This window comes from Artemia franciscana, chromosome 7, assembly GCF_032884065.1.
Source record: "Artemia franciscana chromosome 7, ASM3288406v1, whole genome shotgun sequence".
Taxonomy (NCBI): Eukaryota; Metazoa; Arthropoda; class Branchiopoda; order Anostraca; family Artemiidae; genus Artemia; species Artemia franciscana.
This window is the reverse complement of record NC_088869.1, coordinates 33624653-33649267: the sequence shown is the minus strand read 5'-3', so window position 1 is coordinate 33649267 and position 24615 is coordinate 33624653. Positions and strand designations below refer to the sequence as shown.

General features: G+C 33.8%; 2 protein-coding genes across 3 annotated transcripts in view; both read right to left on the bottom strand.

Annotated features, from left to right (window-relative positions):
* The window catches only part of LOC136029187 (zinc finger protein OZF-like), a 31213-nt gene extending 15542 nt beyond the window's left edge, over positions 1-15671 (bottom strand). Inside the window, exons 1-4 of one of the 2 annotated variants that reach the window (XM_065707312.1) lie at positions 15349-15671; positions 6907-7107; positions 5056-5216; positions 1662-1807 (exon numbers count right to left, since the gene is read on the bottom strand). In XM_065707312.1, the coding sequence (XP_065563384.1) occupies positions 1662-1807; positions 5056-5216; positions 6907-7107; positions 15349-15582 (742 nt within the window). In that variant the 5' untranslated portion in view covers positions 15583-15671. Of the gene's footprint in view, positions 1-1661; positions 1808-5055; positions 5217-6906; positions 7120-15348 lie in introns of both variants that reach the window. The other variant, XM_065707313.1, reaches the window with a different exon arrangement.
* Positions 15672-19578: 3907 nt separating this feature from the next.
* LOC136029186 (inositol-trisphosphate 3-kinase B-like) overlaps positions 19579-24615 on the bottom strand; it is a 113955-nt gene continuing 108918 nt past the window's right edge. Inside the window, exon 10 of the mRNA XM_065707311.1 lies at positions 19579-21154. Coding sequence (XP_065563383.1) covers positions 20951-21154 — 204 coding nt within the window. The 3' untranslated portion in view covers positions 19579-20950. The remainder of the gene's footprint in view (positions 21155-24615) is intronic.

The following is a 24615-nucleotide window of genomic DNA, read 5'->3' as shown; positions in this document are numbered from 1 at the left end:
AAAGACATTTCCATCTAAACAGATTTAAATATAGGCTGAGAACAGGGCAACTTCTTGAACTGAAATTTGACATTGCCAGACAAACTTTTATGAAGAAAAGAAATTACGCAAAAAATGAGTAAAATTTTCTTTGCCCAGCTATAAAATTAACACATACAAAAAAGTGTAATGCACGGATAACCAGTGGTGAATTTTTACACCCCTCTGAGGAGTTATTTTCCTTTCAGACTTAGTGACTAGTAATCAACCCAAGGGATAATTTATTTGTAATACTTCCAGTAACAAATATTGCTAGTCGTTCACAAAATATTTTCATGTCATAGTGACCAACAATTTAATACAGAGAGTTCTTCTATACATTGAGTTGGCCGTAGGTGAAAACTACACACGATAAGAAGCAATAATTTTAGAAAAATTATATTCAAAGATGAGGTAAATAATAGTTGGAAACAAGAAAGGCAGAGAAATAAAGCGAGAGAGACAGAGAGAGAGAGAGAGAGAGAGAGAGAGAGAGGAGAGAGAGAGAGAGAGAGAGAGAGAGAGAGAGAGAGAGAGAGAGAGAGAGAGAGAGAGAGAGAGAGAGAGAGAGAGAGAGAGAGAGAGAGAGAGAGAGAGAGAGAGAGGGGTCAAAACATGAAAAAAGCGAATTCTTTACAACTATTTTTATTTTTTTAAGGGAAAAAAGGTTTCACCAGTATTTCCAAACTGAACCGTGAAAAATGATATGTAGAAACTAATTCGGTAAATCCAATAATGCTTTTCGCATTTAAAAATTCAATTGTGTTGCAGAAACCTTCAAATGAATTATTTAGAAACATGTCTGGAGTTTACCATTACCCACATATTGCACATTTATCTTCCATTCAGTAGTCTAATTGTTGAGCTGGCAGACTAGTCAAGGGTGAAAAGGGTGGTTTCAATCTGCTGTTGTTTATTTGAAGATGTAATGTCTTATCATGCCAGTTTTTTTCTGGTTTCGGGGATGTAACAATAAATTTAATATTTGAATTTTATGTAATACAAGTCAAGGAATAAAAGTAAAACTTAAGGAATAAATACTTGGAAAGGACAAATATGGCAAAATAGAATAATTGATTTTTCAAAAAGATGTTCTTAAAGGTAAGTAAACAACTAATGATTTGAAGGGTTGAAAATTTTTAACAATAAACAAATTAATGTGTAGCTTACGATTTTAGCTACTTAGTATATATACACTTCTTTCCAATTCCAATTTTTTAACAGGATGTTAGGGTTAGCCTATATTTACTTATCCAACCACTGGATTTCATCCTGTTTACTACCAATTAATGGCTGCGTTTTTCTTCTGCAATCGGGAAAGTTGCACTTTCTAGAGCTCCACAGTAATATTTTTTTGCTCATTTTCTGGTGATTTTTAACACAAGTTCTTTATTTTTGAAATTGGCGGGCGCTAGTGAAAAAAAAAATAAAATCGAAGATACTTTTCGTTAAAAATTTAATTCCGGTTTTTCCTACTTTTTTCTTAAGACGTATATGGTTGTGTAAGTTTTCACTTAATCAATTTAAAGAATTAGATATCATTGTTCGTTGATACTTTAATGTTGCAGCATAATGTTTGACAAACAAATACTAGCAAATGTTCAGAATTCTAGACCTTTGAAGCGTTATCTCATATGACTCACCTCCGGGTAATGAGAAAGACTTATTACAAATGCTGCATACATGAGGTTTTTCACCTCTATGTATTTTTTCATGTTCACGGAGCATACTAGCTGTTGTAAATTTTCTTCCACAAATGGAACACAAATGAGCAACTTCGGGGCCAGCCCTAGAAAACCAAACAAGTGCAGTAGCCTTAAAAAGATACAAATTCCTTTATGTCTATATACATGAATCAACTTGAAAATATATTGGATACATACACTATTTCTTCCAGTTAAGGGAAACAAAAAAAAGAGCATTTCAAAACTAAATACATGCATTAAAATTCCGATGAATCCCAGTTTCAACCAAATCTACTATTAATAACTCACTGCGGAACATATCTCCCTGAGGCCAATACAGGTTCGCACGCTCCCTTTCCATCCAAATCCATGCATAAAATATTGATTCTACATTGTAAACCATTAAATACCTATCTTATACACCTTTGTCTTGAAACTGTGTATGGCTATATATCATTTTCTAGCATCATGGAAAACAAAACGCAAAAAAAGACGCTATTCTTTCTTGGTCTAGTCTACTATGGCGCTTAGATTGAAAAAATAAATCTAAAATATATAGGGAAAAAAAAATGAGAGATGGCTGAAGGCGGTGCCTTTTTACTTAACGCTTTCCTACAAATCACTATTTAAAAAGCTATTTAATTTTATTAGTTTTTAGAATTTATTTATCCAATGCTTTAATAATTTTCATTTTTTTTTCCAATCTTTGCTATCCTTTGCGTGGCTAAAGCTTTTTCACAACTAATCTAGGAGCTTAAAAGTAACAAAAAGAAATACAATATAGCCCAATAATCTTCACACTATAAGATTCATTTGGCGTGTTTCAGCTGAATTTTTTTCAAAGCTAAAGGTTAACTCTTTCATTTTTTTTTTAACAAGCTTTAATTCTGTCTTCAGATTCTTCTGGTTTCTTTCTTTTGATTTTTATTCGAGTTTAAATGAGGAAAAATTGGAAGCTGGGTGAAATGGACAAAGCTTTGATTATATAGTATTAGCTGGGTGCATGATTTTTCTAGATGTTTTTTTTTATTGTTTTGTGCAAAAAAACAGGAAAAAAAATTAAAGCTTGGCAAATTCCCAAAACAGTTTACATTTATATTAGTTTCAACAAAAAGTGACTAAACAAAAAAAAAAAACAAAAAAAACTGAAGACTTTCATGAGCACAAGCAGACAACAATAATAAAGAACAGTAAACAAGAGCTAAGAGCTCATATGGCACTTGTGACGAGTTGGAAGAGCCAAGAGACAAGAGATCATATGGTATGAGCTCTAGAAAAAATTCTAAGAATCAATAGATTGCTTTAAAAGGAAAATCAGAGGCTTAATGCCGGTCGGGATTTAAAATAAGAGCTCTGAGTCACGAGGTCCTTCTAAATACCAAAATTCATTAAGATCCGATCACCCACTCGCAAGTTAAAATTACCTCATTTTTCTAATTTTTTCTCTCCCTTCAGCCCCCCAGATTTTCAAATCGGGGAAAAAGACTTTATCAAGTCAATTTGTACAGCTCCCTGACACACCTACCAATTTTCATCTTCCTGGCACGTCCAGAAGCACCAAACTCGCCAAAGCACTGAACCCCACCAACTAATTCCCCCAAAGAGAGCGGATCCAGTCCGGTTACGTCAGTCACGTATCTACGACATTTATAAGCATTTTCCAAGATTTCTGGTTTCCCCCTCCAGCTCTCGCCAATGTCAACATATCTGGTCGGGATTTGAAATAAGAGCTCTGAGACATGAGTTCCTTCTAAATATCAAATTTCATTAAAATCCTGTCACCCGTTCTTAAGTTAAAAATACCTCAGTTTTTCAAACTTTTCCAAATTAACAACCCCCAGCTCCCCCAAAGAGAACGGACCCGTACCAATTATGTCAATCTCGTATCTATAACTTGTGCTTATTCTTCCCACCGAGTTTCATCCCGATATCTCCACTCTAACCGTTTTCCAAGATTTCCGGTTTCCAAGATTTCTGTTTCCCCCCTCCAACACTCTATGTCCCCGGATCCGATTCAAATTGAAAATGGAGCATCTGAGACATAAGATTCGTCTATATATCAAGTTTTATTGAGATCCGATCACCCATTCGTAAGATACCTCGATTTCACGTTTTCCAAGAATTCCGGCTTCCCCCTCCAACTCCCTTCGATGTCACCGGAACTGGTTGGGATTTAAAATGAGAGTTTTAAAGCACAAGATCCTTCTAGATATCAAATTTCATTAAGATCTGATCACCCGTTCGCAAGTTACAAGTACCTAATTTTTTTAATTTTTTCGAATTACCCCCCCCCCCCCCACTCCACCAAAGAGAGCGGATTCGGTCCGGTTATGTCAGTCACCTATCTTGGACCTGTGCTTATTCTTTCCACCAAGTTTCATCCTGATCTCTCCACTTTAAGCGTTTTCCAAGATTCCCCCCCCCCCTAATGACACTGGACCCGGTCAGGATAAAAAATAAGAGATCTAAGCTTCGAGATCCTTCTAAATATGAAATTTCATTAAGATACGATCACTCTTTTGCAAGTTAAAAATACCTAATTTTTTTCTAATTTTTTAGAATTAACCCCCCCCCCCCCCCAAAGAGAGCAGATCCGTTCCGGTTATGCCAATCCCGTATCTAGGACTTCTGCTTATTTTTAGCACCAAATTCCCTCCCGATCCCTCCACTCTAAGCATTTTCCAAGAGTTTGGTTCCGCCCCCTAACATCCCCTTCACCGGATAAGGTTGAAATTTAATATAAGAGCTCTGAGACATGATATCCTTCCAAACATCGAATTTCATTAAGATCCGATCACTCCTTCGTAAGTTAAAAATACCTCATTTTTCCTAATTTTTCAGAATTACCCTCCCCCACTCCCCCAAAGAGAGTGGATCCGTCCCGGTTATGTCAATCACGTATCTAGAACTTGAGCTTATTTTTCCCACCAAGTTTCATCCTGATCCCTCCACTCTAAGCGTTTTCCAAGATCTTAGGGTTTCCCCCTCAATTCCAGTCGGAATTTAAAATAAGAGCTCTGAGACACGATATCCTTCCAAACTTCAAATTTCATTAAGATCCGATCACTCCTTTGTAAGTTAAAAATACCTCATTTTTTCTATTTGTTCCGAATTAACCGGCCCCCCCATTCCCTCCCCCCCAGATGGCCAAATCGGGAAAACGACCATTTCTAATTTAATCTGGTCTGACCCCTGATACGCTTGCCAAATTTTATAGTCCTAGCTTACCTGGAAGTGCCTAAAGTAGCAAAACCAGGACAGACAGACCAACAGACAGACTGACAGAATTTGCGATTGCTATATGTCACTTGTTAATACCAAATACCATAAAAAAAGATAATAGAAATCACACCTTCGTTTCCCAGGTGCATAAGATGTTGAAATACCATCATCATCATCATCTTGACTAGCAGCAAACACAACCTGGACTCTATCTTCAGATGCTTGTTTTATCCCAGCTTCAATATCAGATTTCTTAATAAAGTACGGAAAATCAGGAACTGGCATAATCATCTAAAAGAAAGTAGTGTAAACAAAATCAAATTGCGGTAAAACATTTTACTGTGGGAGAAGCTTGGCTACACTTCATCCAACATAAATGGAAGTATCACAGGTCAAATAAAACTGGGCAAAACTTTAGTAGGACTAAAAAATAAATCCTCAAGTTGAGGATGATTATTAGAGAAACACCTTCTCTTGGAATATGAAAATCCAATTGGTAACATTTACGAAAATTGTTTAAATAGTAGCTTTGTACATTTCTGAGAGGGGTTTGAGTCACATATGAAAGGATTGAGGGAGTGCCTTTCATTTTTTTCGTTTGTTTACAGGCGAGGTAACTTTCTAAAGGATAAAGTATTTAATCCAATTCAGGAAAAATAGTCTGGGAGCTTTATGACTAAAAGCACAATTTGAATCTCACTAAGTTGTTCTAAACTTCAAATTTCATTCTACTTATTCTCTTATTTTGACCGGCTAAATATGGTAAGAAAAACGGGCATCTAAGATTTAAGGTTTATGAGTCTGGGAAAGAATTTCAGACAATTCTAAAATCTGAAATTGGCTTTTACTTCTTATTTCCTTGTTGACTTCAACCTGGGAAAATATTAGAAAAGCAAAATACTTCATTTAAGGGTTATGAGTCTAGAATAGAAATGTACAATTAACTAATTAGATTTACTGACACTGAATAACAAATGGCTCTTCTTGATATCTGTTTCAGTCTAATTATCAAAACTGGAAGATACATGTTGAGCAACATTATAGAGATCCTGGATACTTGTAGCTTTATTTGACTCCTACAGTAGATACGAAGCGAGTAATACGGTATAGAAAGATGAAAAACTTGGTCTTGGTCCTCATATTTCTCTTGATCCTATTTTTTTTCTTAACTGTATTAACTCAAGATTTGAGTTCATGCAAAATTTATAACTCTTATTAACCTAAGACTATTTGGGAATCTCAATTCAATTTCTACTTCTTTTTACTTTGCTCATCTGACTACACTGGAAAAATACTGAGAAATCAAAATACTTTGTTTAGTCTCATTTTCAATGATCTCCAGGAACCTCTGAATGTGCTTATCATAGTGTTAATAAGAAAACTGGTTGTTTATGAAACGGATTACAAGTAGTCACATATCTAAATCATACCTTTAATCCCTTCAATGTTCATAATGGCATACCCCAAGGAATCATCTTTTTTCCATTATAATTAACAGATTCTTGCAGAATTTTCTCAGTGCTTAGAAACGTGTTGGGAACACGATTTAGAAACAGATTTAGAAAGCGGATATAGAAGCTTAATGAGCATCCTCAATGACATTAGAAGTGTTACTAACCCTAAGCATGAGGGCTAACCTATCCAAATGCTCAATGCTGCCTATATATTTCCTGAATTCATTGCCCCATCCTTCCAGATATTTATGTTGTCTCTTTAAAAATACTAGCATCAAATCTTCTTGATAACCTAAAGCAGGGTATTCATCTTGCTTCCTCAGATATTCAACTTTAAAATAAACAAGGAATCATGGAGGAAAGCACAAATGGGAAAAATATCCTGATCCATTACCAGGTAATAAAAAGGTGACAAAAAAAACTAGTGTGATAAAAAGCAGCAAAAGAGAAAGGGACAAAAACCCAGTATGTTTCTTAAAGTCATGGGAGATTTTGGAGGTTGAAGCATAAGTGGCTATAAACCTTACTTCCGGGTCTATTTTAGAGTCCTTTCTCCTTGAATATTGAGAGACAGAAAACGTTTGGCAGGTATCCATAGTTGTACTGGTTGATGGCTCCATAGATCCAAGAACATCATCCCCAACTTCTGTCACTACAGCAATTGATTCCTCATGTTCATCTCTTTCATTATTCATCACGTAATGAATTCCTTGAGATGTACTGCCATCCTAGAACCAAAACTATACAGAATAATAAGGTTTGAATAAGCATAAAAGTATACTTACAAACAATTCCATTGTTAAATATATACACCTGTCCACACATGCAGAGTTACATTTTAGTATATGTGATATGCAGAAAAGACAGGATGCCTCCTATGCATTTCTATCATTATTCCTTTAAAAATTCTACCCCCCATCCACCTTTTGTTCAACAACTGAATGATCAAGAAATTGTAGGCACGCAAGCAAAATCAGAAGCAATAATATCCCACAATTATCATACGAATTTTCAGCATATTTGGCAGTTAGAACTTACATCATGTATCCATTTGCCATTTTACACACATAATGGAAAGTTAATTGACCTATAAAAATGCAAGAAATCTGCTTTGTCAACACATCACAGGATAATGGGCAGCTTTATGAAAAAAAAAAAAAGAATTCTGGTTCTCTTCAGTATAGTCAACTCATTAGTTTTTGACTCCTGTATGAAGACAATCACTACAAATGAAAGAATATTTGAAGCTTCGAGCAGTTCTTGGTAAAATTCTATATAATGGAGTTCTTTGTGGGTCACCACAATCACGAGCTCTGTCTCTACGTGGTGACCCAGTGTTTTATTTGTTATGCATATTATATTAATAAATTGAACTTGAACTTCTGCTATCTTGGAAAGTAGCTCTGTTAAGTGATATAAATTTTCTGAAAATGGTTCACACCATTGCCCCAGAAGCTTTTTGAAGCATCTACATACATAACCCCCTCCCCTCTAAAGATTGTGGACACCATTTGATTGACTTGAATATAACTTTGAGGCATAAAAATATTTTTTTAGGAAAAGCTCAAGACATCACACAGGACCCAGGGAAAATGTTTTGTGCCACATAACCCTGTTAAATCCTGATTCATAAGGTTGTAAAGGATCTAAAAAACTATTTCTTCAACAAAAACAAAACTTAACATGGCTTCAGACCATACTCAAATCTTTTTGAAACTAAGACCAAAGTCTTTGTAAACTAAGAGTAAAAAGTGGTGTCAAATCAAAATCAAATTAAACCATTTTGTTCTGGCACAAGACAGGTATACAATTTTCTAAGCCTTTGAAATATATAAGGAGAAGATATGGGGCATTCAAAACACCAGCCTAAGGCATAATTTGGGCTTAGAATTTTCTCCTGATAGTGTCACTGTCTTAGTTCAACTATCCTTAACAAGACAGTGAAAAGCTCTCATTAATAGTTTTTACCTTGTGAAGTAGCCAGATAAGCTGGATGTCTGGCACAGTGATGTGTCATCAAGCTACTTTTATTTAAAATCAAAACCATGTCTTTTACTGGCCAGTCACTAGCCTAACTTACCATAATTTACTAGTTAGTAGAACCTAATTATACAGTTCTGCTTTACACATCAAAACACCTTGACATGATCTACACAAAAAAAAAAAAAAAAAAAAAAAAAAAAAAAAAAAAAAAAAAAAAAAAAAAAAAAAAAAAACAGGACAAGATCATTTCAAATCATTAGGGAATTTGATTTTTTCTTTACTTTTGCATTTTTAAACGCCAACACATGATTTTTAATTGGTGTAAATTAGGCGCCATTAGTATATCAGAATACTGGTCTTTATAAAACAAATGAAATTCTCATTCTTTTTCTTTGAAATGGAGTCCCTTAGCTACTAGTCCATTTAAGCATTCTGTGTTTTCCATTCAAGTGGGGATGTATTCTGCCACATCACAGTGGTGCATTCCATTGGAATTAAATTTCTTTTTCTTTCTTAATTAAAAAAATTCTCCTCTTCAATCTTCATTATAGATTCAAACCGATTCCATTTTGTAATCTTGTCCATCTTTATTTTCATCTACAGTTACATTTAACACTGATAAATCAATGACAAACAAATTATGTCCAGAACTACAGCAAATTGATATATACAATTTAAAACTAATGAAGTTAAGGCCAAAAACCACTTGATTTTGATGCAAAACTTCAACAAAACTTCTAGCAAATAAAAAATATTCTAATAATTCCATAAAATTATTTTAAATTTTTTGTTTATATTTATAAATTATCTGGAAGCACTTTATCAAACAATAATCAATATAACCATAATTTGTGACAGAAAAAAAAAATTGTGACAGAGGGAAATATTTACACTGTTTTTTACTTTTATTTATACTGTAAGGAGAGTTTTTACAAAAGAGTCAAAACCTAATGTGGAAGCATAGTGGTACCTTCATAAAAAAATGGGGGGGATGCATTTGCCCAAACCAGGGGAATTGTACTTTTTTTCAATGAAAATACAAAAAAAGACTTTTCAACAGAAGCAAAAAAAAAGTAGCAGGGGGAAATGACAATGGCCTACCCCCTTCCCAAGTGAAGGCCCTGTGTACATTGTACTGCAGAAAACAAACTATTTATGAGAAAAATTCTCATAATTCTTGCACTTTCAATTGATACTTTCCATTGTGTAAGTAAAATTGCAAAATAGAAATACACCATAAAATTTCACATCTATTCTAGTTGAATCTTGAAAGAAAAAATATGATAGTGGCAGAAATTTATGAATGAAAATATTGCATTATGAATGCTTATATACTACATTACAAGAGCTTAGTGCTTCCATTCCTCCTATTTGAAGATCAGAAAAAGGTGACTCAAAACTGGCAGATTTTTGGTAGACATGAAAATAATATTGGTACATGAAAATTGGTAAACGCTTTCCCACAGATGAATCTGAATGCATTTTGAGAGCCAAAAAAGGCTATGTTGTATTTTGCTTTAAAAGTAGAACAATAATAATTTATTCCAGAAATAGTCCATGGGCCTTAGGAAATTTACATAACAAACAACAAATTAACTAAAATAAACTAATACTATTTAAAGAAAACGCTCATGATGTGCTGCTGCAATCCTGACAAACCTTGCTATCCTTTTAATACTCAGGAAATTTATATATTTCATTCTATCTATCATCCATATCTCACTCAATTTGACACATTCACACAAAAAATGTATTAAACTTTCATCCTGAGATCCACAGATAGGACAAGCAATATATTCTACCTTCTCCCCTTTTCTCTCTTGATACTTTCTTTTCCCACCAATCAAAAATCCATTTCCCCTCCAATCCAAATAAGCCTTCAAATCCTCTCTACTTAACCCAACCTTCCAAAATACATCCTCCCCCCAACTACCCTTTCTCTGTCTATACAATTTTAATGACCCTGAACAATCCAGACTTGCCCACCATATCTGGATTTCTTGGTTCTTTAACCTCTCTTGTACCTTCCTTGTTACTATTTCCTCCATACCCATAATCCCCTTTCCTTCATTCCACCATTCCCCTAATCCACACTTATCTAAGATATCCTTAATCTCCGTCAGCCACTCTGCTTTACTTCTCTGTCTCAATGCCTCTAAGTATGCTGCCTTTGCTACCGTAAATCTCTGCATTTCCAGTATCCTAACCCAATATCTCACCATGGTCACTAGTCTCATAGATCACAGCAATGCTAACCCTAAATCCCCATGGATTACCAAATTACTAAACAAATCCCCTAGTCCAAACATCCTCTTATAATATCTCATCATAACCACCTCAAGTTTTGGACCTTTCCAATAGCTCAAGACCTCTGCTCCACAATGCATTGTTGGGACTATCTTACTTGCCCAAATCCTCTTATGTACTCTAATATCTCTAACCCTGTCACTGGGTTATATTTTTGGCATATTCACAACCCTGTTAAAATTGGTACATAATATTTTCAACAAAACCCAACTAAAGTTAATATACCTTTAAATTCAAAAATAAGTATTAAAAGCTGCATATTTTTGTCTCAGAAATAGCCTGCACTGTCATTTATAGCCTATTAGCTACCTAGGCTAGTTGACTAGGAATGTTATTGCATACATAATTTTATTTATTTTAAGCAAAAACCGAGTAAGCCATGGACTAGTCTGGTTACAAATTAACAGTAAACAAAACAATAGCAACAATACACAAAAGACAATATTCAAGAACTGAACCCCTGGGTGTTGATTGGTAATTAACTAATAAACTCCTTAGACTGAACACATTACAAAAAATAAGCACATACACCAGAATGCACAAAAGAGACTAATTCATTGAACTCTTTTTAGGGGCACTGAATAAAACAAATAATACAAATGCCATAAATATCACAGTTCTATATACCTCCCATCATAAAAAGAGGTTCCAACAAAAGCTAAATTGAAGACTGTAAGATTATTTCTTTAAAGAACATGATCAGGTAATATATTCCATGATCTAGTGGACCAATTTACAAAAGAACCCTGTACAGCCTTTCTTAAAACCCTTTTCTGATACAATTTTAATGAATTTTGCCATGTGGGTGAATAATGGTTAAACAGACAAAAATCACTAAAAGACAAATTATTAACCTCCTTTAATAATTCGAAGTACATTAGTTAAATCCAATCTATCATTCCTCAATTGCAAAGATGTTAGACTCAAACAGCTTAGTCTACACTCATAATGCAATCACTTCAAATAAAAAACAAATTTTGATATATGTTTTTGTACTTCAGGAAGCTGTGAATCAGTGATGGATTATCACTAATGTTCAGTTACAAATTTTGGTGGATGTGTAGAGCAGGGACTCTCCAAAATGCTAAATAAAATGATAAAAAGAAAGAAAAAGAGAAACAGATTTTTATTGCTAATTTTATGCTGTTTTTCATAGGTAAAGTTGCATTTGTGATGATTCATCCCTACCCCTCCCTTTCTAATGGTTTCATATGTAGCCCTAGACTACAAAGAACTAGGTATTATTAGGGATGAAATTATTGCTTCATAGCATGCACCAAGTTTCAATGAATATGAAGGTGAGGATACCATTCCTTCAAAATCAGTTAAGGTTTAAAAGGGTTAATTGACAAAGAATGGGATGCTAATCCATCAAGATATAATTATTTCCACCAAATTCCTACAATTAGGATTAAGTAAGGTAATCACAAATGATTTCATTTGAAACATAGCTATCAGATTTGAAAAATGGAGCTATTTGACTGACACATTAGCAATGCATAATTTTAAACGTTTCAGAAATGATTTTTTTGTGGTTTAGCAATTTTTTTGCAATTGCATTATTTATCATGCATAGCAATTCTGCAGGTAAATAACACCATTTTTCAAATCTGATAGCTGAATTTCAGAGAAAATCAAATAAAATTATGATACATTATAAAAAATGAATTAAAAACATGGATGAAAATGTGGAAAACAAGGAAATATGATTAACTGATATTTGCTGCATATTAAAAGGATGGAATTTCATGCATAATTTTAAACGTTTCAGAAATGATTCTTTTGTGGTTTAGCAATTTTTTTGCAATTGCATTATTTATCATGCATAGCAATTCTGCAGGGAAATAACACCATTTTTCAAATCTGATAGCTGAATTTCAGAGAAAATCAAATAAAATTATGATACATTATAAAAAATGAATTAAAAACATGGATGAAAATGTGGAAAACAAGGAAATATGATTAACTGATACTTGCTGCATATTAAAAGGATGGAATTTCATGCATAATTTTAAACGTTTCAGAAATGATTTTTTGTGGTTTAGCAATTTTTTTTGCAATTGCATTATTTATCATGCATAGCAATTCTGCAGGGAAATAACACCATTTTTCAAATCTGATAGCTGAATTTCAGAGAAAATCAAATGAAATTATGATACATTATAAAAAATGAATTAAAAACATGGATGAAAATGTGGAAAACAAGGAAATATGATTAACTGATACTTGCTGCATATTAAAAGGATGGAATTTCATCACTTTTTAGGTTAATTTTGTATATGAGACAATACCCAGCATGCAAATAAGGCAATGTGATAACAGCATACAAGCTTCTAAATGCTGAGGATATCGTTCCTGGCCTTTTCCAATTAGACAATTCAAAGAGAACTCATGGTCACCCTCATAAGCTTTCCCAGAAACAAGCAAATACAAGACTAAGGAACAAATTCTATTCAAATAGTTGTCAGCTTGTGGAACTCCCTCAGTGAAAAAAAAAAAAAAAAAAAAAAAAAAAAAAAAAAACAGTGACCTCTAACAACATAGACACATTCAACACATCAGTGGATAGGGAGTGGCTCAATGAACCATGGACCACTGCTTGTGACCCCACAGAGGACTAACTTTCATCACTGAAGCTGGCAGGCACAGGACTTATCCTATTGCTGTAAGTACAATTTAAGGTTATTTTAAGATATTGTAGTTGACTAGCTAATCAGTGCTTTGATAGTTAAATCATTATAAAATCCCTATCATACTACCTAGAAAGGAATTGCTTCACCATTGGATTTGTTGAAATCTTATTAATGAGTCGACTATGATTAGCCTGAATATTTTAATCATATACAACACTTACAAGTTTAAATATACAGACAGAAAACAGTTGAGCCTAATATAGGATACATATTTAAAGCTTGAACATAATTTTACAAAATGGTGTTTAATATTGGACATGGGATCTTATAAGAACAACATACCTAAATTATAGACTGGTTTAAGGTAAAATTCTAGTTGTTTGACTTTTGGCTATCTTGGAAAGGGGTTAGGTTAGGAAAATGAAACTCTCATGGATGAGTCTAAAGGCTAAAGTATGTCCTAGGAAAGTATTTTGAAGTACCTACCTTCACTCCTTCTCCCTCTAGAGGGCCTTGACCTTTGATTACCTTTAAAAATATGTGTGTTATAAAAGTGAAACCTTGCAAAATAGATCTTCTGCTTGAATGAAGTACAACAAAATTGTTTTCAGCTTCACAACTTTGCTCAATCCCAATTTGTAATGTTTTAAAGATATGCAAATACATTTCCTAAATCTTCAAAACAACATTGATATGGCTCAGAATTCTACTCAAATAACAGGAACTGCATCTTCAGAACTAAAGGCAGAGGAAAGGCAACTGGTAACTGAAAATTCAGGTAAAATGTTGTTTTTTTCAAAATTTCAATAGCTATAGACCTGTCATGTAGGTGAATTTCAGGGCCCTCTAGAGGGAGAAGGAGTAGGGGTGGGTACTTCAAAATACCTTCCTGAGACATACTTTAGCCTTTAGACTCATCCCTGAAAGTTCCATTTTCCTAACCTAACCCCTTTCCAAGATAGCCAAAAGTCAATCATCTAGAATTTTACCAGGTTTAATTTAAGACAAGTGCTGTGAAACAGAATAATTGTGTTTAAACAGGCTAAAGCTGTAAGGGTGAGTTTAGTCTAAATTGGAATGCTGAAAAACCATAAGTTTTCAAAGATTTTTGTCAGCCAATCTTAACTATGCTTGCTTAGTCTGATCTATTCACCAATCTCAACTGTCAAAACCTGTATAGGTCCTAAATAATATAACAGATTAGGAGCCTGTTGTACAGGAAAGATACTTTCAATTAGGATCTATCTAAGATTAGGCAGTAGTCCTAGGGGTAAAATTTTCTATTTAATTCACTAATAAGATATCTAAGAAATAGACATTACTTTAGAATCAAAAATTCATCCTGAATCTATATGTAGCTACTTAGGACTTGTGTTTGTAATTCAAGATAGTCACAAGTAGAATTTTACCTTGTTGTACTTCATTTAAGCAGACAATCCATTTTGCAAGGTTTCACTTTTAGAACACATAGATTTTTAAAGATCATCAAAGGTCAGGACTCTCTAAGGGGAGAAGGAGGAGGTAGGCACTGCAAAATACCTTCCTGGCACATACTTTAACTTGTAGACTCATCCTTGAAAGTTTCATTTTCTAAACCTAACCCCTTTCCAAGATAGCCAAAAGTAGCTAAAGTAGAATTTTATCAAAATTGTTTAAGGTCATCAAAGGCCAGTGGTGTACAAGTAGTATACAAGCCTAAAGGGAGAAGTGGTGGTGGGTGCTTCAAATAGGCATACTTTAATATGTAGATTCACCCCTGAAAGTTTCATTTTCCTAACCAAACCACTTTCCAAGATATCAAACAGTAGCCTAGCTTGTCTAGAGTTCTTCCCACATTCTGACTGCAGCTCCACTATACTTTATCACCTCCCCCCTAATGTGTAAACATACAGCCTAGATCAGATACTTCTCATCCATTTTGTAAATATTCTCAATATGCTGTAGTCCAGACCTTTACCAAATCATGTAGGCCTAGCCAATATATTTACCAAGTTGCCAAGCCAAGGTATTAAGCACTGGTAGGCCTGTCATGAAAAAGAAATTTACCTGGTCAAAGTATACATTCTCATTGATCGAGAATTCACCTCCCTCAACTTCTTCAATACAAACATCAGACTCATCATGAAAATCAGTAATAACTACACTAGTTTCAAAACCATCATTAGTCTCTACATCATCCTCCTGGCAAATTGCTACATTTTCTAATGCAGCCTCTTCCTCGTCACTTGGGTCCTCACACTTCAAAATAACAATTTGGTCTTCGAAAAATTCTTCACTCATTTAAAGTTTTCGTATTTCTTGCCTTTTGATGATTAAGAAAAAAGATTAATGAAAATACAGATTTAAAATAAAAATGGCTTCCTCTTTCAGAAATGTGATCATTAAAGGTGTCGCCATATAACTTGTTAGGTCCTAAACAGGTAGCATGACTGTCGATCACTGTTACTTTTAGGCGTATAAAAAACATTGCCAACCTTAGATGAACCATAATTTTTACAATATTTCAGAATAGCAAAATTTCTACAATATTCACCAGGCTTCTTCTTTTTTTGCAGGTTTTGTATCATAACTTAAGAGATAGAGGAAAAAATTCCGGATTCTGCAAAATTTGGTGGTCAGATTTTAAATCCGTTATACCGGACTAAGTTTTAGAACATAATTTTTGTAATTGAAGAATGAAAAATATGAGACAGAAGCAAACGAAATTCTCGCTTCTATTCATAAGTTACCTCTATAGACATCAATATGATTGCCATCATGTTAAAACCATGTTATTTTATGGATCATTTTATAACCAAATACTGTATTGGTCATAACTAAACTCTTATACCTACAAAATTGCAGCAGTCTATAGCCAATGTTATTTTCTTTTCCTACATCAAAGTTACCTAGGTAAGAATACCATCTACTCGTATTTGTAGTGACCTGTAGATTCGGTTTATTCCTTTATAGTAATATCCGGTTATTTTAAACTTGAATTATTATAGGACTACTAATTATTTCTTTTAGGTACTTCTTTTATTGTCTCCAATGCTTAAGTGCATAAAATCTTTCTCACGTTGACTGACAAGTGTTCAGATCATGCAATGTTTCCTTTCTTTTTCAGGATCCGGGTTTTAGCCAGGAGCACCTTTAATCGTCATTCAGTGTCCTAAGGGCTTATGAGCTGTTACTAACAAGATGAACTAATTTTGGAAATCCGGAACCTGTCGAAGCTCCACCATTATAGGCACTCGAGTACGACAGCTCCTGTATGTCCGGAATATTGGTATTCTGCAAGCACTCATTGCTATACTAAAAAAAATTTACCGAACATTTCAGGGGTTGTTGTTGCAAAACTTGGTCGGTTTTTCAGTTACCCAAATCTACCTTCTGATAATAAACTTTACTGGAGTCAAAGAAATATTATTGATTAAATGACCTAATATCGTTTCCCTCGTCATCTGTATGAAGCCTATTTAACATGTGTAATAACTCAGACTCTTCTGTATCCAGGATTTTAGCTACGAGCTTTCTAACGTAGGCGTTGATCCACTTGATAGACCTGAACTAAAAATAAATACCGTGAATATAGTGCTCCTAGCCTAGAGAGTTGACAGAAAAGTCATTACTTGGATATTTTACATAATGTTACCCAATTTGTATTGTTCTAACTACACTTCATATGCTGCATCTAAAGTTAAAAAGTAGTCCAAAAAGGAGCATTTTCCAAATTAAAGTATCATTTACTAGTGCTAGTTATAACTATTCTTGGTTTGATAGTCATTTCGCTTTCTAGTATAGGACTCAGGCACAGGGATGGTATCATAAGTACCCCCTAAACTTTAATAGTTCTTTCATTGGTAAAACAAATTGGAGCTTGACTTTGCTACTTTTTGTCAAAATGGAAAGGTTATCTTTGAAAAGGGAATTAATTTTTGAACCAAGACAGACAAAATATTTTTTTAGCACTCATAGGCAATTCTTGGCAACAAATGACATGAGCCCTTTTGTAACGAAATTCATTCATGAGACACACATTCTTAGAATTTTGAGAGATAGAGAATTTAATTATTGGATGAACTTCAATACTTCATGTGCCGGAAAGAAAAATTGGATAGTATCTCTTCAAAAACAAGCCAGTCCTGATTCTAGTTCCTGACTCGGCGCATAAGTGATTCAAGTCTGAGTGTACTTGCTTTCTCCTACTTTCAAATCTAGGAATGAAATTATGCAGTCGCATCTTGTAAGCAAGTCTAACTTCATTTGAATCGAAATCATACAAGGACCTTAGATCAGTTTGATAGGTGCAAAAACTAGGCGAACTCCAATCATTCCTTTCTTTATTGATCATATTTGTTCGATATTTTGGTTGATTGTCCTTTAACTTTCCAGTCTAGGTCTGAGGTGGGGTAAAGGCATCCAATGTGCTTCCTAAAATTTTAAACCTGTCTGTGAACAATGCGCAGTTTACCTAATCTAGGAACATTGTCGCTGGAGCTGGGGGCGATGACAACCCAATACGCAACTTATCAGAAACTTCCGACGTTTCTGAACAAGATATCTATAATTTTTTGATCCGATATACTGGAGTTTAGAAGGGGGCTCGGCCGTAAAGAGGGGCATGGGAACCCTACTGTGATCGGGAACTGCATGCCCCTGCTTATTTTTGAACCTTAAAATCCACTAATACTTTCGTATTTGTTGGAGTTCTCAAACATTCTGAGAAGAGGTTGAATTGAATTAAAAAAGGCAATAGAAAGGAATTGGTTGCGTTCTAATCCATTTTTAGCCCTAGAAAAATGAAAAAAAATTCAGCTTCCACTCAAATTAGCCGCGCCTCAAAGGATACAACGTGGTTGGGAAAACCAAATGCACTGTAGAAAAAAGACTCTTAGCGTAGATAGCATTTGCGCTGCCTCTGACTGGCCAAGATCCCAGGGATTTATTTAATGACAATATAAAACAACTCAAAAGCAAGAAACACAGAGGAAGACGAGAGAATAGAATTTCTGATACGTTCTTCAAAACAATACCTACTTAGTTCATGGAAGGTATGTTGTCTAGCTAGAGTTCACAGCCTATACTAGAGAAGGACAACTGTCCATCTTGTTCAGCTGCTCCCTTCTCTTATTTGATCAATGAGTATTTTTTTCAATTTTTTTTTTTCAGTTGACATTTACACTGAAAAAAAAAACGTATAAAATAAGTAGGCTATTGTAAAATCTAGCAGAATTCCTGTAAATGTAAGAAGATTTGGTGACTGACAACAATTACCTTGTACTTTAGATCCTCCTTCTTCTCCAGAGGCGCCTAGGGCCTCAGTAAGGAGTCTCCACCCTTCACAACATCCTGCTGCCACCAGCACATAATCTTGCGGTATCCTGCTGACTGACAACAATAGTCAGTCACTATCTCGTCAAGTTTTGGAATATTACAGTACACTGTGAAATCGATTGATCTGATAGCTATCTAAATGCAGTATTGTCAGAATGGCCCGCATTTACGAAAATCGAATCTCAAATTTATTATAAAATATATACAATACTGCCACTACTGCGAAGCAAAATGCAGACTAAAAAAAAAAAATGTTTCTATTACAATTACATAAGTTATCGTTTAAATACCTAGTCTTAGGATGAAAGCTTTGTCTGAATACTCAAATGTATTTTGATGCTTATCGATTGCAATTACATATTACAGAATTACATACTACAGACTTAAATAAAATACACCTGACGCAGGAAAAAACCCCTAAAAACAGAGCACATAGTGCATGAGTATAAAAGCTAACTGGAGCCAGTCTAAATCGGGTTGAGTTGCACGGGATTGAATTGAATGAGGTTATATATGCATGGGACCGAATTGTATAAATTAGATATAAGGGGAGGCTGAATGAGCTGAGTTGAATTAGAGGGTTTGCCTCCTTTTAAAATTTCAAAGCATGAACATTAAAAACAAATGTATTTAATATTCTAGATCCGAAGTGTGTATATATATATATATATATATATATATATATATATATATAGGTAAAGGTAAAGGATACGGCATTAGACCTTACAGTCCCTACCGGCGGTGCTGATCTCCGTTTCTTGGCCCTTCAGCCAGGAAGTGCTGATATATATATATATATATATATATATATATATATATATATATATATATATATATATATATATATATATATATATATATATATATATATCATGAAAAGAGAAATCACCAATGCTACAGCACAAACCCAAAAAAAAAAAAAAAAAAAAAAAAAAAAAAAAAAAAAAAAAAAGAGACAGAAGGAGAAAAGGAAGACTGTTTTCCTAAATTAGGAAAATTATAAGCAAAAGTTTGGATTTACTGAAAGCTAACTTTAGAACCTGGCAAGGCTTTAATATTTGATGGCATCAGACCTTTCCAATATTTGATGGTTTGACTACCATTTCGGATAACATTATTTCGATATAGTTTAGGATTACATAAAAAAGGGGGAACATATTTGTTCAAATACATTTGTCTATGCATTAGCCACCGTGTAGGCTTATTCCTGTGATTTTGTGTTAAAAAAAAAAGGCTGGAATGAATTGCGCTTCCTTTTTTTTTTAGCGAATTGCTGATATAGTTGTGTGTCTATACCTTTTTTTATAATTTGATAAAAGAAACTATTTTTTTTTACGTTTGTAGGGTACAGTTTTCTTCTGGATTTTAATGAACATACAATAAGTAATGTGGCGTCAATTTGTCTTCAGTTTGTTAATCGATACTACCATTAGCCCTTTTGGAAAGAAGAGCAAGACCTGACCAAGAAATAATAAGACCTCATTACCAAAATGGAAAAGAGAACATTTTAAAGTAAAATATTGTAGCTTCATTAAATCTCTCACTACCTGTATTGTGGCTGCATTAAGATACATCCTTTATCCTCAACATGGCGATAGAAAAGTAATTTCAACTAAGAAAACTAAACATTCAAGACAGAACAGGAAAAATAAATATTAGCGTTCTACAAAATTTTATAATGTTATTTACTCTATCACAAAAAATGACTAAAAAAAGATTTCACAAGCCCCCCCCCATTTTTTGATCAAAGTAAAAGCTCCAAGAAAGTATTTGATAGATCGAGTTCTATCTACAACAACTTCTGAAACAATAACTAACTGTGGTATTGTAAAATACTAATTTTATAGAAAAAATAAATGTAAAATCTTATCACACATTACGATCGTTCATCGCACAATGAAATTTTAGGGAATATTAATAAGTTCTGGCTAAAAATGATGATTTTGAACTTCATTTTACAGTGCAATTTTGCCAGTTCAGTTGGGATTCATTAAATAGCAATTATAAGGCTTGTTATTTTACAACACTGTCAACATCGGATCCATTTCTGTGGTAAGACTGTCCAGATTAAAAATTTCTTTTGTGTGGATGAAATTAATCTGGCATTTTACCCGACGAAAGCAAACAGGCTCAGATCTAAATTTTGATAGCACTGGAACAGAAGTATTGTCATAACAATCAGTTAAGCTTTTCTCTAACCATATGAGTCATTTTCTTTGGAATTCGAACTTGGCCAACGTACATGAAAAAATTGAGGTACAGGCCTACTCCTAAACTAACAACTTTTCCTTTTTATAGAATGTTGGTAATTTTAAATCAACGCTGGACGGATTCAAGATTCATTTAAAACTTCTGTGAACAGCCTAATGATATTATCTAGGCCAATGATGTAACCGTCTTCGTGATTTCCCGGTGACCAATCCGATATATGGGTCACTTCAACCCCAACTGGTAGAGGCACAGTTTTGGCAAAGTCAATAAGCCACACGCCAGCACTTTCTGTATCGTGAATAAATAAAAGTGAGCTTCCAATAACCTGAAAGAGATGGGTAGAATGTGTTAGCCTCAGGACAGAATAAAACAATAAAATCTTGATATTTCATTTAATTTTAAGTGAACTTGAAACAGCGCCAAAGTTACGGGTAAACTTTTTTAATGATTCTAAATCCTCTTAGAGCACACATTAAAATCTAAGACTAATATCTATGCATTGCAGTAATGGTATATAGAATATTCACTTACATGATTCACTTACAACTTATTTTTACTATTGTTTTGTTAGTGTGAGAGTTAAAAATAAAGTCCAATTATGTCTTTATAATAACATTCTGTAAGGTTTTCTGTTTTCATTTTCAAGTACAGTCCTAAGACAAAGTTGAGACCGATAATTTCTTAAGACTGTTGTGAATTCAATAAACTGTTTTGACAAAAGAAAATTCAAAGAAAAGTAAGGAACAATACTGACACCTATAACAAGCGGAAATGAAATTATAGGCAGCGCAAAAGCGCTGCCTAAGTAAAGAGCGAAGTAAATATATATATATATATATATATATATATATATATATATATATATATATATATATATATATATATATATATATATATATATATATATATATATATATATATATAGACCAGGGTATTTCGTATTGTTGGAGATGTCGTACAAAACTTCGAAAGGGGCTCATTCGATTGGAAATTCGAAGTTCTAGTGGCCTTTTCAATAGTCGAAAATGATTGGGGAGCAACTAGGCGGTGGCTAGGAGTTTTAAACTAAACCAAACACGTTTGATGTATACAGATTGTCAAAAAGCGTAACTCAGGAATGACTGAGTATATTAATTTGGAGCTTTCAGGGAATGATAAGGGAGATGGTCAAAAAGGCAATATTTGCACACTACCACTACTTCTACAACTCCCACCACTGCTACTGCTACTACTATTACTAATTCTACCATACTAATTTATTTACGATATCTATGGGAAATTTGAACTAAATCAAAAGACGCTATGTGCACGTACATTATCAAACGAGCATATCTAAAGAATTGATTTGGGTATTAAGTTGGAACTTTCAAAGAATGCTTAAAGGGGAAGCTCATCCGACCAAAAGGCAATATGTGCACGCTACTACTAATTCTACTTTCAGTGCTACATTTACTACTACTACTACTACAAGTGCTATTTCAACTGCTACTTCTATTGCAACTACTTTTAATGCTAATAGGATTGAGATGAAAATTTCAAAAAATAAGTTAAAATATAGTTTGTCGACGGGGCATATCATCAATGTCATAGTAATGGCTAATTGTAGTAAGTTGAAACTTCCAGGACTTGGTGATCGAGATGTTCAGCTAACCAAGAGGCATAATGCTACAACTGCTTCTAGAACTATCTCTATTACTATACCCCAATGCCTTCTCAAAACCAGAATATAATTTGCACTTTACTGAAAACAAAATACATCTTAAGTGTTTTTACTTTTTTGACTCTATTAAAAAAAACTATTAAAACACTAAGGAATAAACATCAGTATATGTATATTAAACTGTCAATTCATGGTAATTCGTTCTTTTGTCAGTAGAGTGCAAATTATGTTCTGGTCTTAAGAAGGCATGGGGGGGGGGTGTGTCAGACCTACTTATGCTATTTTTCCATCATTTTGAGTTTGACTCGGTTATTTATTGTAATTTCTGTTCGTTTTGGGTTTCATTTATTTATTAATAGTGATTTGTGGTAGATTTACGGTTGGAAAATTATTTTTGCTCATTTTTTGTTAAATGGAGCTGTTTGGTTTTCTTTGAAAAATTTGTTTTGTTGAAAAAGTATTTTTAAATTAATCACACAATAAGTCGAGCTAAAAACAAACACAAGTTACTATGAATGAATAGATAAAATAAAAAAAAAAACATGAATATTAAAATGAATATTCAAAGTTAAACCTAGATGGAATAAAAATTAGCAAAAACGAGTGGAACACCCGATTCTTCAATCCCTCTAAGGGCTAGATTATCATTTACGTTTTAACCAAAATAGAATACATTTTGAATTGTTTGTTTTTTTATTTGGCAACACATCGGAAAAAAAATCAACATGCCAACCGAGTTTTAGGAGAGTTCTGAGGAAAAATGCATTTGTGTCTTCAATTTACTTTTTCTGCTTTATATAGACATTCTTTTGTCACTATTTGTTGCTTTTAATTTCATTTCTTTCAAAAATAAGGAAGTCGAATTCCCGAGTAAAACTTCTAAAAAGTAAATTAGCCATTTTGATAAGCAGTATGGATTTGCCAATGAATTTTCCATAAATTTGAAAAGAACATATTTACAGAAGAACAAAAATTGATGGCAATTTACTGCAAGCAGAATCTAAAACAAAAAAGTAAATAAATAAAGGAATCATGTTAGAGTGTTTACTGAAATAGTTTTACTTTTTGTTTAAGGACAATTGGTTCAATAAGATAAACCCTGGGGAGAAAATGCACACAAAACAAATAAATAAACACGCATAAGTGATCTTTCTTCTACCAAAAAAATGGTCAATTCCAAATTTTCGTAGAAAGGAGCTTCAAACCTATTCAATAAGGTTCTCTGATATATTGAATCTGTTGGTGTGATTTTCGTTAAGATCACTTGACTTTTTGGGGGTGTATCCCCCCTTTTTCCAAAATTAGGAAAGTTTTCTCAGGCTCGTAGCTTTTGATGGACAACATTAAACTTAATGAGCTTTATATATTTAGATTCAGCATAAAAAGCAAATCCTCTTGACGTATCAATTACTATCAAACTTCCGTGTTTCAGAGTTTCGGTAACTATTGGGCCGTCTCGCTCCTTACTTACAGTTCGTTACCACGAATTTTTTGATTAGAGTCAAATAAAGAGCGATTTTAGCGAAAAGTGTAACATTTTGAATTTAATAGTGACAATGAGCATAGTTATACGTGATTGAAAGATTCATTAACCTTCTCCAGCTTCTTGTATCTCCCCAGGAGTATGAACGCAACTGTTAATCTTACTGGACGAATGGTTGTACGTACAATGTGGTTTTAATGTCGAAGAATATTTCTGTTGAATGGATCTGTTGAATCTGTTGAATGGAAAGATCACGAATGCGTGTTTTTTTTCCGGGGGTGATAGTATCGACCCAGTGGACCTAGAATGACGGAAGAGGACTCATTCTAACGAAAATGAAAAGTTTTAGCACCCTTTTTGAGTGACCAAAAACTTGGAGGGTAGCTAGGCCCCCTCCCACGCCACTTTTGCACAAAAATCTCTTTACCTCTTTACCGATTCAATTTTACGTGTGGTGATGTTAAGGGTAAGTGACCGGGGTAGATTTCACCAGGTTTAAATTGTACAGTGGATATTTCTGAAGGGAGGAGGATTATTCCATGGAAATGAAGTCAGATATCCTGGCATTAATTAAAAAACAATCAAAAATTACATAAGAAATAAGTTTTTTTTACTGAAAGTAAGGAGCAACATTAAAACTTAA